This window comes from Oncorhynchus mykiss, chromosome 17, assembly GCF_057628025.1.
Source record: "Oncorhynchus mykiss isolate SJ-2025 chromosome 17, ASM5762802v1, whole genome shotgun sequence".
Classification (NCBI taxonomy): Eukaryota; Metazoa; Chordata; class Actinopteri; order Salmoniformes; family Salmonidae; genus Oncorhynchus; species Oncorhynchus mykiss.
The window spans coordinates 14,014,728-14,030,759 of record NC_143038.1 but is presented as its reverse complement, the minus strand read 5'-3'; the positions used below and the strand labels follow the sequence as shown (position 1 = coordinate 14,030,759).

General features: G+C 39.6%; 1 protein-coding gene across 2 annotated transcripts in view; it reads left to right on the top strand.

Annotated features, from left to right (window-relative positions):
• c3-3 (complement component C3-3) overlaps positions 1–16,032 on the top strand; it is a 58,213-nt gene that overhangs the window by 36,979 nt on the left and 5,202 nt on the right. Inside the window, exons 26-40 of one of the 2 annotated variants that reach the window (XM_021568201.3) lie at positions 2,673–2,832; positions 4,310–4,411; positions 4,573–4,723; positions 4,924–5,087; positions 6,201–6,359; positions 6,664–6,723; positions 6,871–6,961; positions 7,184–7,232; positions 7,414–7,501; positions 11,106–11,195; positions 11,318–11,423; positions 11,752–11,841; positions 12,205–12,288; positions 13,894–13,977; positions 14,906–15,041. In XM_021568201.3, coding sequence (XP_021423876.3) covers positions 2,673–2,832; positions 4,310–4,411; positions 4,573–4,723; positions 4,924–5,087; positions 6,201–6,359; positions 6,664–6,723; positions 6,871–6,961; positions 7,184–7,232; positions 7,414–7,501; positions 11,106–11,195; positions 11,318–11,423; positions 11,752–11,841; positions 12,205–12,288; positions 13,894–13,977; positions 14,906–15,041 — 1,614 coding nt within the window. The remainder of the gene's footprint in view (positions 1–2,672; positions 2,833–4,309; positions 4,412–4,572; positions 4,724–4,923; positions 5,088–6,200; positions 6,360–6,663; positions 6,724–6,870; positions 6,962–7,183; positions 7,233–7,413; positions 7,502–11,105; positions 11,196–11,317; positions 11,424–11,751; positions 11,842–12,204; positions 12,289–13,893; positions 13,978–14,905; positions 15,042–16,032) is intronic. The other variant, XR_016487760.1, reaches the window with a different exon arrangement.

Below are 16,032 nucleotides of genomic sequence, written 5' to 3'. Positions count from 1 at the left end.
CCAAAGAAGGAGAGGTGTCAGAAAAGTCCGAAATAGCGTTAAAAATATTCACTTACCTTTGATGATCTTGATCGGAATGCACTCCCAGGAATCCCAGTTCTACAATAAATGTTTGTTTTGTTCGATAAAGTCCATAATTTATGTCGTTTAGCCCAGTAATCCAAATGCATAATGCGTGATCACTTGTTCAGCCAAAATGTCAAAAAAGTTATATTACCGTCCGTAGAAACATGTCAAACGATGTATAGAATCAATCTTTAGGATGTTTTTAACATAAATCTTCAATAATGTTCCAACCGGAGAATTCCTTTGTCTTTAGAAATGCAATGGGATGCAGCTACCTCTCACGGGGGCGCGTGTGATCAGCTCATGGCACTCTGCCAGACACCTGGCTCAAACAGCTCTCTTTCTCTCCCCCTTCACAGTAGAAGCCTCAAACAAGGTTCTAAAGACTGTTGACATCTAGTGGAAGCCTTAGGATGTGCAATATGACCCCATAGACACTCTATAGTCGATAGGCAACTACAAACCTCAGATTTCCCACTTCCTGGTTGGATTTCTTCTCAGGTTTTTGCCTGCCAAATGAGTTCTGTTATACTCACAGACATCATTCAAACAGTTTTAGAAACTTCAGAGTGTGTTTTTTATCCACATCTACTAATAATATGCATATTGTAGCTTTTGGGCCTGAGTAGCAAGCAGTTTACTCTGGGCACCTTTTTATCCAAGCTACTCAATACTGCCCCCCAGTCCCAAAGACATTTTAAGTGGTATATGAATTCCTGTTTCACTGGGGTATGAATATGAGGTGACACACAGGCTAAACTTCCTTAGTTATCCATCAACATGGGAAAGGCCAGAGTACACATAAATGAAATGAGACAAAAGGTTATTGACCTTAAAACTTCTTATGGCTGCAATCCCGTTAACGGGATCGATATGACAACAGCCAGTGAAAGTGCAGGGCGCCAAATTCAAAACAACAGAAATCTCATAATTAAATTTTTTTTTTAAATTTAAAAATACATGTATCTTATACCGTTTTAAAGGTAATCTTGTTAACTTTTTATGGCTGCAGGGGCAGTATTGAGTAGCTTGGATGAAAAGGTGCCCATTGTAAATCAACAAAGACATTATTCGCAGGCTTTTTGGTTCATATTTACCTAGGGTGCCAATAATTCAGGAGGACACTGTATATGTTGACTTAAGACAATAGGACCTCGTAATGGTGAGAAAAGACCAGAAGCAGCTTACACTTTGAGGAATCCACTTTAAGGAATCACAAATTAAGGCAATTTACGGTGCCTTCAGAAAGCATTCTTACCCCTTGACGTATTCCCCATTTTTTTTTTTTCAGCCTGGATTTAAAATGGATTCATTTGTTTCTCACCCATATACACATAATACCCCATAGTGAATTGTTTTATTTTAACACATTTATTGAAAATGAAATACTGACATATCAAATTTACATAAGTATTCACACCCCTGAGTCAAATCATGCCATAGATTTTCAAGCAGATTTAAGTAAAAACTTTAACTCGGACACTCAGGAACATTCACTATCTTCTTGGTAAGTAACTCCAGTGTAGATTTGGCCTTATGTTTTAGGCTATTGTCCTGCTGAAAAGTGATTTCCCAGTGTCTGATGGAAAGCAGACTGAACCATGGGAACCAAACTCCCCAGTCTTTAAGGACTACCAGCATACCTTTAACAAGATGCAGCTACCACTATGCTTGAAAATGTGGAGAGTGGTATTCAGTATGTGTTGCATTGGATTTGTCCCAAAAACAACACTTTGTATTCAGGACACCTTAGAGGCTGCTGCCCTATGTACATAGACTTCAGAGGCAGAGAATCCGAGTGGATAGAGGGGAGCCGGCCAAGCAGAGAAAGCAAGAGTGGTTCGTCACTCCAGTGCCTTGCTGTTCACCTTCACACCCCTGGGCCAGACTACATTCAGTCATAAGACCTACTGAAGAGATGAGTCTTCAGTAAAGACTTAAAAGTCGAGACGAAGTCTGCGTCTCTCACATGGATAGGCAGAACATTCCGTAAAAATTGAGCTCTATAGGAGAAAGCCCTGCCTCCAACTGTTTTCTTAGAAATTCTAGAGACGTCAAGGAGGCCTGCGTCTTGTGACCATAGCGTGCGTACATGTAAGTATGTACGGCAGGACCAAATCGGAAAGATAGGTAGTAGCAAGTGGCGCAGCGGTCTAAGGCACTGCATCTCAGTGCAAGAGGCGTCACTACAGTCCCTGGTTTGATTCCAGGCTGTATCACATCCGGCAGTGATCGGCAGTCCCATAGGGCGGCGCACAATTGGTCCAGTGTCGTCTGGGTTTGGTCGGGATAGGCCGTCATTGTAAATAAGAATCCATGTAATGCTTTGAAGGTCAGCAGATAAACATTGACCTCACTGACTAAAGATGTTTCAACTTTCAGTTTTTTATTCATTTGTAAAAAAAAAAAAAAAAAAAAAAAAGTAAAACATAATTTCACTTTTACATTATGGGGTATTGTGTGTAGTGACCCAAGTGACCCCCCCCCCCCCCATGGGAAAAGTCAGGGGGTGTGAATACTTTCTGAAGGCACTGTACAAGTTGACATTTCATTCATGGCAGGGTAAATTATACCTAACTGTACCTACATCTCATCCTTCCATCTAGGTTGACAGCTTATGTTGCTAAGGTATTTGCCATGGCAAACCCTTTAATCGTTATTTCGGAAGATGTCCTGTGCAGTGCAGTCAAGTGGCTTGTCATGAAAAGACAGCGACCCAATGGCATTTTCGAGGAAACTGGCAAACTCCTACATCCCACCATGATGGTACTGTTTGTGTTGCTGGCAGAAATTTGATTAAATACATTTATTAAACTATTTCATATTTAATTTATTTAATTGTATTAATCATATTATTTTGCAAACTTTCTCTAAGACTAATACATCGCACTCCTACCCGTGACAATATTTTCATTACCATTGCCTTACAGGAATGATCTCTTATGTTCAGAGTATCCATGTAAATGTAACAAGAATTATAAAATAAATAATGAACTAAATAAACACAAATGCAAGATTTTAAAAGATTTTACTGAGTTAGGTTTCATATAAGGAATCAGTCAATTGAAATAAATAAATCAGGCCCTAATCTATGGATTTGACATGACTAGGAATGCAGATATGAGATATATAAAATATATAAAATAAAAGTTAATGGTGTGGATCAGAAAACCAGTCAGTATCTGATGTGACCACTCTTTTCCTCACCGTGACACATCTCCTTCACATAGAGTTGATCAGGCTGTTGATTGTGGCCTGTGGAATATTGTCCCACTCCTCATCCATGGCTGTGTGAAGTTGCTGGATATTGGCGAGAACTGGAACACGCTGCCATACACGTCGACCCAGAGCATCCCAAACATGCTCAATGAGTGACATTTCTGGTATACAGGCCATGGAAGAACTGGGACATTTTCAGCTTTCATGAATTGTGTACAGAATCTTGCACCATGGGGCCGTGCTTTATCATGCTGAAACATGAGGTGATGGCGGCGGATGAAGGGCACGACAATGGGCCTCAGGATTTCGTCACGGTATCTCTGTGCATTTAAATTTCCATTGATAAAATGCAATTGTGTTCGTTGTCCATAGCTTATGCCTGCCCGTACCATAACCACCATGGGGCACTCTGTTCACAATGTTGACATCAGCAAACCGCTCGCCCATATGACGCAATATACATGGTCTGCGGTTGTGAGGCTTGTTGGATGTGCTGATAAATTCTCTAAAGCAAAGTTGGAGGCAGCTTATGGTAGAGAAATTAACATTCAATTGTCCGATGGACATAACTGCAGTCAGCATGCCAATTGCATGCTCACTCAAAAAAAGATCTGTGGCATTGTGTTGTGTGACAAAACGGAACATTTTAGTGGCCTTATATTGTCCCCATCACAAGGTGCACCTGTGTAAGGATCATGCTGTTTAATCAGCTTATTGATATGCCACACCTATCAGGTGGATTATCTTGGCGAAGGAGAAATGCTCACTAACAAGAATGTACAATTTGCTCACAAAATTTGAGAAAAATAAGCTTTTTGTGTGTATGCAACATTTCAGGGATCTTTTTTTTCAGCTCATGAAACATGGGACCAACACTTTACATGTTGCCTTTATATTTTTGTTCAGTGTATTTCTAAGTTGTATCTTGAGTTTGAGTCTGTAAAATATTGAGAACGTAAAATATTAAACAAAAAACCCAGATACCAACGTAGATATGGTTATTTCTGTCTGTGCCAATCTACAGGGAGATGTACTGGGGAAAGACGTGGATGACACCTTGACAGCATTTGTGCTCATAACCATGCAGGAAGCACACACAATTTGCATAAAGGACGATGGTATCAGGGTAAGTGGAATTTACACATTCTCATGTCCTCCTATTACTTCTCTCATACCCATGTTTTCTATGGCCATGCATATTCAAATAACAAAGGCATTGAGCAGTTTTTGAATGCCTTTTAGGATACTTAAAGAAGTTAGCAATGGCCTCTCTTCCTCTACCTCCAGAACCTGCCAGAGAGCATTGAAAAGGCTAAGCAATACCTAGAATTTCGGAATCAACACCTGACCAACCCTTATTCAGTGGCTATAACCTCATACGCCCTGGCTAACGAGGGCAAGCTCAACCAGTCTATCCTATTCAAACACTCATCTACAGGTGACAGTATAAATCCTCCTTTATAGTAGGAAATATTGAGTAATTGAACCCTATGGACAGTATTATGTAGCCTAACCCATTTTTTACTTTTATAGCCCAATACTCTCTGCATTAAAAAGCTACATTTTGCCAGTGTAGCAGATGTTTTTGTACAGTTTGGTTTTTGTTAATAATAAATTATGTTTGTGTTTCCCCCACAGACCGGACCCACTGGCCTGTTTCAGAGAACCACCTTCTCACTCTGGAGGCCACAGCTTACGCCCTCTTGGCCCTGGTGAAGGCTGGTGCCTTCGAGGAAGCTGGTCCCATCGTTAGGTGGCTCAAAAGCCAGGGTTTTCAAAGAGGAGGTGACTCATCCACTCAGGTACAGCCAGACCCATGTAACACGTGCCATCAAGCATCCAACAAGGGCAAACAGGCTGGTTAACCTTGGCTAAGACGGGCTAATGTCCATACATCGTTTGAAACAGGCTGCTTCGGGGTCATGCAACATTATAATTCAATATAAGGAAATATGCCTTGTGGGGATGCATCATGTTATAGAAATCTGCATTTAGGATACAACAAACAACACTCAAGAGCCACATACAGTGAGGTCTAAAATGATGGACACCTTTGATAAAGCTGAGCAATAATGACTGTAAAATAAATAATTCAAATACTGAGTAATATTGTATTCTCAAAATGTTTTGGAAATTACGTTATGTTATACTAATACAATTGCTCAGAGAAAGAGATTTTGTTTAAGTATACGTTTTTTTCTCAAAAAGGTAAGGGTCCAAACGGGAGGTTAGCATGTCTTGAGGGTATGATCTTCGGCCCTTTGTAACTTTCTCACTCATCGTCATTCATGATTCATCCAGGATTATCCGTAGTCATGGTAGCATCCCCGTTAATGTAGAAGTGTTTAGAAACATATTCTATTATTATTTACAATAAAAGTGACTCCAAAATAACACAATACAATTTACCATTCATTTCAATTAGGCACAAAAGAATCTGAAACACAACCAAAACTAACTGAACATGGTTCCAACAAGGTTGTAGTGTACTAGGAATATGGGACCAAATACTAAACTTTATTTATATGAATCTTTAGGGGTGTCAATCATTTTGACCCCTACCTTTTCAGAAAATAAAGTACTACTTGTAAAAAAATATATATATATCTTTCTCTGAGCAATTCTATTAGACTCCACGAAAAATATAAACGCAACATGCAACAATTTAAAGGATTTTACTGAGTTACAGTTCACAGAAGGAAATCAGTCAATTGAAATAAATTAATTTAGGCCTTAATCTATCGATTTTACATGACTGGGATTTTTTTGCAGGATACAATATAGCTCATTATTTGAATTATTTATTTTATACATCATTATTGCTAGTCTTTATCAAGGGTGTCATTAATTCCGGACCCAACTGTATACAGGCTTGGTACACATTCAACCCCCTCCTTCCGTTTCTTCCAAAACAGTCCACTATCATGGTGTTCCAGGCTGTGGCAGAGTACATGGCGAAAGCAGGAAAAGTAAAAGACATTGATCTGAATGTGGACATTGATATCTCAGGGAGAACTGAAGTCGTCAAGTGGTCATTCAGCAAGAGTACCGCCTTACTCACACGCACCGACAAGGTAAGGACGTATGCACACATAAGTCTCTTTGTAACATGTGAGAAGTGCAAACCTATTGTCCATGAGCCTAGAACACAGTCGAGACAAACTTTTGAGTCACTCGAATCACATTTCTCAGTCAGAATGTTGTGGTGTGAACATGGTTCCCTGAGGAAAGGAACAAGGCAACCTGCATCACAGAGGGGGAAGGAGAAATGTATGTTAGAGAAAGTGAATTAAGAGAATAGTTGATATTAGTGAGAGACGGAGAAAGTCTATTTTGTCTGTTAGGCAGGTCTTAAATGAAAGTTTGTATTCTGTATAGGTCCAGCAGCATGATAACTTCACAGTAACTGCCAAAGGAACTGGTCTTGGGGAATTATTGGTAAGAAGGAAGGGGGGGTTAAATTGCACTGGATTTAAATTAGCCTAATTAGTGTGTGAAGACATTTGATTGATAACATAAAGATAAAATTAGTACCCGGGGGATAACCAAGTAACACCAACCCTCTCCTTGCCTATCCATGTCAAGGTTACAACCATATACTATGCCACGCCCATAGAGAAGAACCAAGACTGCAAAAACTTTGTGCTTGATGTGGACCTAATAAAGCAGGCTAAAGGTAGGCTACTTGTCGTGGCTATTGTATTTTAACTTGTTCCCACTCAACAGTGATAACTGACGTTTCGTTTGTTTTGTTTTAATTCATTGAAATGTGGAAAAGAGCTACTAGAGCTACTAGTTTGGTGGTTGTTGATATCTGCATGACCGAAGTGGCCCCACTGTGTACGATGATGTCGTAATGCTAAATCTACCTTCAAAATGACATCTCTTGTCTTTAAAGTTGCACTCAACGGAGCGCAAGAGACATATATGCTCCACATTGACGTGTTGTAAGTAAAAGAAAAACCGGATTACTCGGGCAATACTATAATCACCATCATACTTTGTCTTAGGCCAATATTATTGTTAGATTGTATTCTTACCCAGTGAGGAAAAGGAACCACAGTACATGCAAAAATGAAATCAGATAAAATCAAGTCTTTCTTAAGGACACTCCTATTCTCTCCCAAGGTTTAAATCTGACAGAAATGCCACCATGACCATTTTAGACATCAGCTTGCTGACTGGCTTTGTAGTTGAAGTCCAGGATCTGAAACAGGTGAGTTATCAATGTTGATGTAGCAGATGGCTTATGGTGCGTCGCTACTGCCTTTCTGAGACCTTGAAGTACTGTTGCCCGGGCATGGATCCAGAAAACGTATTGTCAGGTACTGGGTCATTAGCATCGACTGTGCTTCTTGCAGATAGCTTCGACTCCAGGTATTCTGGATTCATTGGATGTCAGAGAGGGATCACAGTGCTCCTTTTGGCTGGACAATTTCTGTTTCACATACATAGGAAAACGGCTTGCAGATATGCCATCTTCATTTGATCACTCCATTGTTGCAGAGAAATGCAAATTGTACTGTTTTTGAGGTTTAAAAAGGCTTCTAAAGTTTCCACATGTCTGACTTGATTTGCCCTAAAGAAAAATGTATCAAACCCCACAAAAAATGTTCAGTAGTTATAATCCACATGATCATTCACATGTCTTGTTGCTGCAGCACTATCTTCCTGCTGTGAGAAACATGGATAGCAGATCTGATAGCAGATCTGTATGTACTCTTATCCTTAATAGTCTTTCATTGGCCTAATTGTGATATTTCCCTGTAAAATTAATTAGGTCTATACTTGCAAACATTTTTTTTTAAAGTTTTAGTTTAAAATTAAGCATCAGCCAATTAAATTGTTAATTCTTAGGGATAGCCCCCTCTTTTAACATTTTTGCCTAAAATGACATCCACAAATCTAACTGCCTGTAGCTCAGGCCATGATGCAAGGATATGCTATTCCTCATACCATTTGAAAGGAAACACTGACGTTTGTGGAAATGTGAATTGAATGTAGGAGAAAATAACACAATAGATCTGGTAGAAGAAAATACAAAGAAAAAAAAAAAAAAATTTTTGTGGGGGTTTTTTCTACCACCATCTTTGAAATGCAACAGAGGTCCCAAATCTAGACATCACTCCGGTTGTAATTCCGATGGTGTCCACAAGAGGGCAACAGTGTATGTGCAAAGTTTCAGACTGATACTGGAAGTATGAGCAAGCTACATGACATTTAGTGTGAAGTCACCCAGGTACATTTGGGCAAATCGTGGAGGACACATTTACATTTTTCTGCAAGTATATTGTCAAATCTGTATACTTGGACTTTGATTTAGCTTTTCCAGTATTAGTAGTCATATTGTAAGTTCAACATTTGCAAAACACCCAGTTTTCGTAACTTCATATCTCTCCATATTCTTGCAATTTTTGTCCAAAAGGAAAAGGTTTGCTGTCGCACAAGGTTAGCAGCAAAATTGTGCAACAGATACGGGGGTTCCCAGCTCATTGGCTATCTAGATAGCTTTGCTTGACCCCGATTAGTGCTTTTGACAAAGTTACAGTCAATCAAGTGAAGAACGCCCGTGTCATTGACACGCCATGAAGGTGTCGCTCTCTGACCAAATTTGGTGTCCTAGAGGATATACTACACTCCTAATGATATAATGAAGTCTGGTTACGTTCTAGGATCTCTAAGGAATAAATACGAACATCATTTGACTGGCTGAAACAACATTTAGGGTTAGATTTTCACAGATTCCTTTCTTTGCAAATTGAATGAGTGTAAATACAAAATCGATTGTGCATGCTATATGGACCTTTTTAGGATGTGAAAAAGGCTTTTATCTGACGGAACTTCATGTTATCTCTGGGACCCTTGGGATGATAAATCAGAGCAAGATTTCAGAATGTAAGTAGACATTTCACCGTCAGAGGGGATTTTATCAAACCTGTCGTGGTGAAAAAAGTGTTTGTTTTGAGCTCTCCTCAAACAATAGCATGGCATTTTTTCGCAGTAATAGCTACTGTAAATTGGACAGTGCAGTTATATTAACAAGAATTTAAGCTTTCAGTCGATATAAGACTGAATATGTTCCGATATTTGTTGTTTCTCTCAAATCTGAGATCATGACACACAGCGCTACATGATTTACAATTGTCCCGTTGATGGAACGCCTATCCCTAATTAACGTAGTTGCACTTGATCAAAGGCTACATTTAAGCGGTTTCCATTACATAACCTGCCAAATTTAGCCCTATGCTAACCTCACTATGTGAACATGATTATATCCGGTTAAAATTCCATATTAGGCCATTCAAATTGGCGATGTAGTTGGACGTGATAGAACACTTTTCCTTAACAGCAGTCAAACGGCAAAATCTAATCAGTTACTAAAACGAGCACCAACTTTTTGGACGATTAGCTCACCTGGTGAGGTTAGCATAGGGCTAACGTATGCCAGGTTATCTGATGGGACCAGCTACAATGTAGCGTTCTATCATGTGACACTAAGTCAACTATTTTAATTGGCTGATGCTTAAACTTAACCTTGAATTGAAACTTTTCTGAATGTTCTCAAGTATGGTCCTACATATTTCCATTTCACACAATATAAACATGTAGCTAGCTATACATACAGATGAGAGGAGGCTGGTGGGAGGAGCTATACTAGGATGGGCTCATTGTAATGGCTGGAATGGAATCAATGGAACGGAGTCAAACACATCAAACATATGGAAACCACATGTTTGTCTCCGTTCCAATTATTCCATTCCAGCCATTACAATGAACCCGTCCTCCTATAGCTCCTCCCACCAGCATCCTCTGATACAGATAGAACCAACTGAGTGTGGCAGAATATGGACAAAATGCATAAAACTGTTAAACATTACATTCAGTGTCACCAGATTATGTAAACCATTAAATTGTGTCTATACTGTTCTGCAACCATACTGCACTTTTTAGCAGTTAAGTACCTTACTCTTTTAGTTTTCCATTAAAATAGGAAAAAATAAGAAAAAAGTGTTTGCATTTTAGCAACAACAAAAAATTACAGATAAATAATTTTGCTAGGACTGTCTGAGAGTGGTCTGAGTGAGGGGCCTGAAAAGAAGGGATATGTATCCTGAAAACTAGCTGTTATTGTTGGCTGAGAGGTCTTGCAAAACCTGATTACAAGGTCCTGTTTCAACCAGCAACAATCATGAATAACACAGATCAATTTATTTCACACGTTTACAATGTTAGTTTCATCAGCTGTTGCGCAATAGAATACAAAAACACAGGCAAAAAAGAATTGTGACTGCACTGGGCCTCACACGTGATTACACCTTTGGCGGAATTGATACTGAGGATATTATAAACATGTTATTTTTACATACATAATTTTACATACCTGTAGTAGTCAATAACTGGACACAAAAGTTACTGTGTTCGCAGTTCTGGTGCATTCTTTATTCTGAAGAATCTCAGCCAGAACTTCTTCCATCACTACTACCGCCACAGAGTAACAGCGCCATCTATTGTATTGATAGTAGAACTACAGATACAGCTTGTAGGAGATAAATGCAACATTAATTAGACAGCTTAACTTTTGGTTTAAAAAATATCAAAAGAATGTCTCTTTTTCTAGTGTCTAATTTTTCAACCCATTACAACTGCTTAAATGCCGCTCTGATGTAGTTATGGCAATACTCTTAAACCTTCAGGCTGCATGAACACACAGCATTGCCTAAGTACACATTTTTTCTTCATTTTGCAATGTTTGTTGTGTTTTGTGGATAATACCATAAACATTAATGGTTCAAAGTTCACTCTTGTGTTTCTGCTTGCAGTTGTCAACCGGGACGGAAAGGTACATTCAGAGGTTTGAAATGGACAAAAAGTTGTCTGAGAGGGGCTCCCTCATCATCTATCTTGACCAGGTATCTGTTTGTGACATGCCACGCTGGTATTGAAATGGCTTTCTTCTTCTCAGTGACATGTATACAATGGCGTAACTTAATTGTATTATTCAACGTTCACTATATCTCCGGTATCCTTCAAGGTTTCTAATAAACTAGCAGACAAGGTGGCGTTCAGAATACACAAGGTACAAGATGTAGGTCTGCTTCAACCTGTTGGGGTCACCGTTTATGAATACTATGCTCAAGGTATGCATTATTTTTAGAGGGGATATGAACCAGACCTGGTTTAAATAATAATTCACATTTCTTTAAAATACTTAACCTGTGCTTGATTCAGCTTGTCTGGTGGAATGGAACAAATGGAATAGTCCCAAAAGTATAAACCCTGCCCATTTGGCATTCCAGGCAGGCTCAATCAAACACTCAAAGTATTTGAAAGAAAACATATACTATTAGAACCCAGGTCTGATGTAAGCACAGACACTCACATGTGCCTCATAGACTACAATGCATTCACTAGAAATGCCAACGCACAGAAGGAAATTGTCTTGAATAGGGACTTTTGTCATTTTAGAGAACCGCTGTGTGAAGTTCTACCACCCAAATAAGAAGGACGGAACCCTGAACAGGCTTTGTCAGGAAGATGTGTGCCGTTGTGCTGAAGGTACCATGCCTCGGTGGCCAAATAGCTGCCAAAAAGTAGTTGCAGTTATAGGATCAGCTTACCCTACTCTGATTATTTTACCATCATCCATTCAATGTTGAGGAAAATCCAAAATATCATGTTCCATTTTCACATGGAATGATCATTTTTCCTGTACAATAATATGTTAATGTAGCCTGGGTAACAGTCTGTTTCTGCCATCATTCCACTCCAGAGTACAAGGAGTGGAATGTTTGGACAAAACAGGTTCCGAATTTCAGCTTAATGTTAATATACTGAATGCCAAAGTAATACTGTCCTCACTATATAGATTGGCTGGTTACTTTGACATGTTCATTATCACACATGACCTTTCTTTCATAGAGAGCTGTAGCTTCCAGAAGAAACATGGAGACATGAGTAAAGTGAAATTGTTGGACAAAGCCTGCGAAGCTGGAATGGATTATGGTAAGTCTCTAGTCTTTTGAGACAGACAATTGTGTTCAGTAGTATGGCACAATGATGCAAAGTGCTTTGCAATGGAATATTTGTATTTTCTCCCTACTGGACACAAACTCAGGTATAATTAAAGTGAACAAAATTATAAACTCAGCAAAAAAAGAAACGGCCCTTTTTCTGGACCCTGTTTTTCAAAGATAATTCGTAAAAATCCAAATAACTTCACAGATCTTCATTGTAAAGGGTTTAAACACTGTTTCTCATGCTTGTTCAATGGACCATAAACAATTAATGAACATGCACCTTTGGGAACAGTCATTAAGACACTAACAGCTTACAGACGGTAGGCAATTAAGGTCACAGTTATGAAAACCTACGACACTAAAGAGGCCTTTCTACTGACTCTGAAAAACACCAAAAGAAAGATGCCCAGGGTCTCTGCTCATCTGTGTGAACGTGCCTTAGGCATGCTACAAGGAGGCATGAGGACTGCAGATGTGGCCAGGGCAATAAATTGCAATGTCTGTACTGTGAGACGCCTAAGACAGTACTACAGGGAGACAGGTCAGACAGCTGATCGTCCTCGCAGTGGCAGACCACATGTAGCAACACCTGCACAGGATCGGTACATCCGAATGTCACACCTGCAGGACAAGTACAGGATGGCGACAACAACTGCCCAAGTTACACCAGGAATGCACAATCCCTCCATCAGTGCTCAGACTGTCCGCAATAGGCAGATAGAGGCTGGACTGAGGGCTTGTAGGCCTGTTGTAAGGCAGACATCACTGGCAACAACTTTACCTATGGGCACAAATCCATCGTCGCTGGACCAGTCAGGACTGTCAAAAAGTGCTCTTCACTGATGAGTCGTGGTTTTGTCTCACCACTGGTGATGGTCGGATTTGCGTTTATCGAGGTGGAGGGTCCGTCATGGTCTGAGGTGGTGTGTCACAGCATCATCTGAATGAGCTCGTTGTCATTGAAGGCATTCTCAACGCTGTGCGTTACAGGGAAGACATCCTCCTCCCTCATGTGGTACCCTTCCTGCAGGCTCATCCTGACATGAGCCTCCAGCATGACAATGCCACCAGCCATCCTACTCGTTCTGTGCATGATTTCCTGCAAGATAGGAATGTCAGTGTTCTGCCATGGCCAGCGAAGAGCCAGGCTCTCAATCCCATTGAGCACATCTGGGACCTGTTGGATTAGAGGGTGAGGGCTAGGGCCATTCCCCCCAGAAATGTCCAGCAACTTGCAGGTGCCTTGGGGGAAGAGTAGGGTAACATCTCAAAGCAAGAACTGGCAAATCTGGTGCAGTCCGTGAGGAGGAGATGCACTGCAGTACTTAATGCAGCTGGTGGCCACACCAGATACTGACTGGTACTTTTGATTTTGATCCCCCCTTTGTTCAGGGACACATTATTCTATTTATGTTAGTCACATGGCTGTGGAACTTGTTCAGTTTATGTCTCAGTTGTTGAATCTTGTTATGTTCATAAAAATATTTACACATGTTAAGTTTGCTGAAAAGAAACGCAGTTGACAGTGAGGACGTTTCTTTTTTTTCTGAGTTTATGTTTACTTATTCATATGACTGTCTTTTTTTCACAGTTTTCAAAGCCTCCTTGGTTAACGCAACACTGGAGTCCTACACCGATACATACCTAATGGAAATAAAAAGGATTATCAAAGAAGGTAGGATAAGTCCTTAATGTTTAGTCCGGAGTTTCCAAACGATAATCATTCACTGCTGGATTATTTTGAGGATGACTATGTATATCAACAGTGACAGTTGATATTTTGTTAACATTTTCAAATGCTCCTCTCACTTTAACACAAATGTGTCATTCCACAAATAGAGTGCCTATTGGGTAGTGTAATTCATCAAAAATATATATTTTGAATTTTTCCCCTAATTTTCACATTCTGTTCAACTTCATAAAAAAACATGTTTCCCCATGAAGAGGTTTAATTAAGAGGAATTACTATAAAAGTGACAGGGTTGATCGTAACAGTGTTGACAATTTCATCTTGAATCAACCATAACTTCCCTTCTGACAGGGGAAATGGAAGCTTGTAGTGTGCAACAGGGAGGGGCGATTGAATGAAAGCTTGTTCAAATATTTCTAGCCTACCTATCGATTGGTAACAGGGTTGACTTATGTTCAATGTGCTCAGTTTTCCACCATTAAACACCAGAAAATGGAAAATGCTTTTACACTTTGATTTGACTATTAAATGTTCAATATTTCATTGGAAAAAAAATCTTAATTTTACCAGATTAAAACGAGACTTCAGGTTGACCTTAAAACTGAGGGACAACTGTTAATGAATCCCTAATCACATGAAATAAGTAAACATCTTCAGAAATGACTTTCCCAAAGCAACAAAGTAAATAGGGCTTCACAATGATGGTGAAAACTTGTGAAAATTTTGGGGTTATGTGGGATTACATTTTCCTGAGAAGTTGACATGATGTGGGACATGCCAAAAATGGGGATTTTCAGAGAAAACAAATCCCTTACTTGAATAAAAACACACTCCTATTGGAATTATTACCATGGTTTGGTTAAAGCATAGATATTTGTGATCCAAATGGTAAATCAAATAGATTTCTCTTTAGGCACTGACCTTCTGTTGAACGGGGAAAAGCGCTTGTTCCTGGCCCACCCCTCCTGTAGAAAGGCACTGGATCTGGAAGAAGGCCAGAGCTACCTGCTCATGGGAGACACTGCAGCTCTTATCCAGAGTGGTGACAGGTAAGAAATGTCTCATCATTACGCTAGTTTCAAAAGAGTTTTGAAGAGAAATCCTGCCTACGACTCATATTTTTGCAAAGAGCAACTTTCATGATCATTTTTTTATTTTTACGAAAACCAGATGTTTTAGGCTCAGTTATAGTGAAACACGTCTATTCTGGTCTTCATTTGGACTGTTCGTTGCGAAAGTGATATATTTAGGTATTTTAGTAGTAAATCTAGCTCTTTTCGCCCCTAGCAGTACCATTGGAATCGTAATGTAAAGTGACTCCACGCCATCTCAAGGGAGGGGTTCCGTATGAAATACCCTCCCTTCTAGATGTGCTGGGTGGTACCATCTCAAGAGAGGGGTTCCGTATGAAATACCCTCCCTTCTAGATGTGCTGGGTGGTACCATCTCAAGAGAGGGGTTCCGTATGAAATACCCTCCCTTCTAGATGTGCTGGGTGGTACCACCTCAAGTCTTTCTATAAAAGCAGGTGAAAGCCTGCCTTATTTGGTAATGGTCTTGGTAATTGGAGTGTGCCAATATATTTTGCCCGATTCATCCTTGACTAAACTACTGAAGTTACACAAAATTCAAAAGGCAGTAAGGCACATTTCCCCATTTGAACAACAATTCAAAGTTTTTGCTTACCATTTCATACACATCTATGTATTTTACAAAAAAAAACATGTAAGCTATGAGGATTATACATTTATATTTGTAGCTACATCCTAAGAAGAAATAGATGCCAATGGTGGTCATGTCAACTTGTATTTTTTCCCCAACCAATGACTGAATGGTGGTGCAGTCTGCTAAAACAGTTGGCTCATACTGTAGTTGAATGGTTGTGAGCTCTAATCAATATGTATAACTTTTTTAATTTAACCTTTTATTTAACTAGGAAAGTCAGTTATGAACAAATTATTATAAATACAATAACGGTCTAGGAACAGTGGGTTAACTGCCTTGTTCAGGGGCAGAATGACAGATTTTTACCTTGTCAGC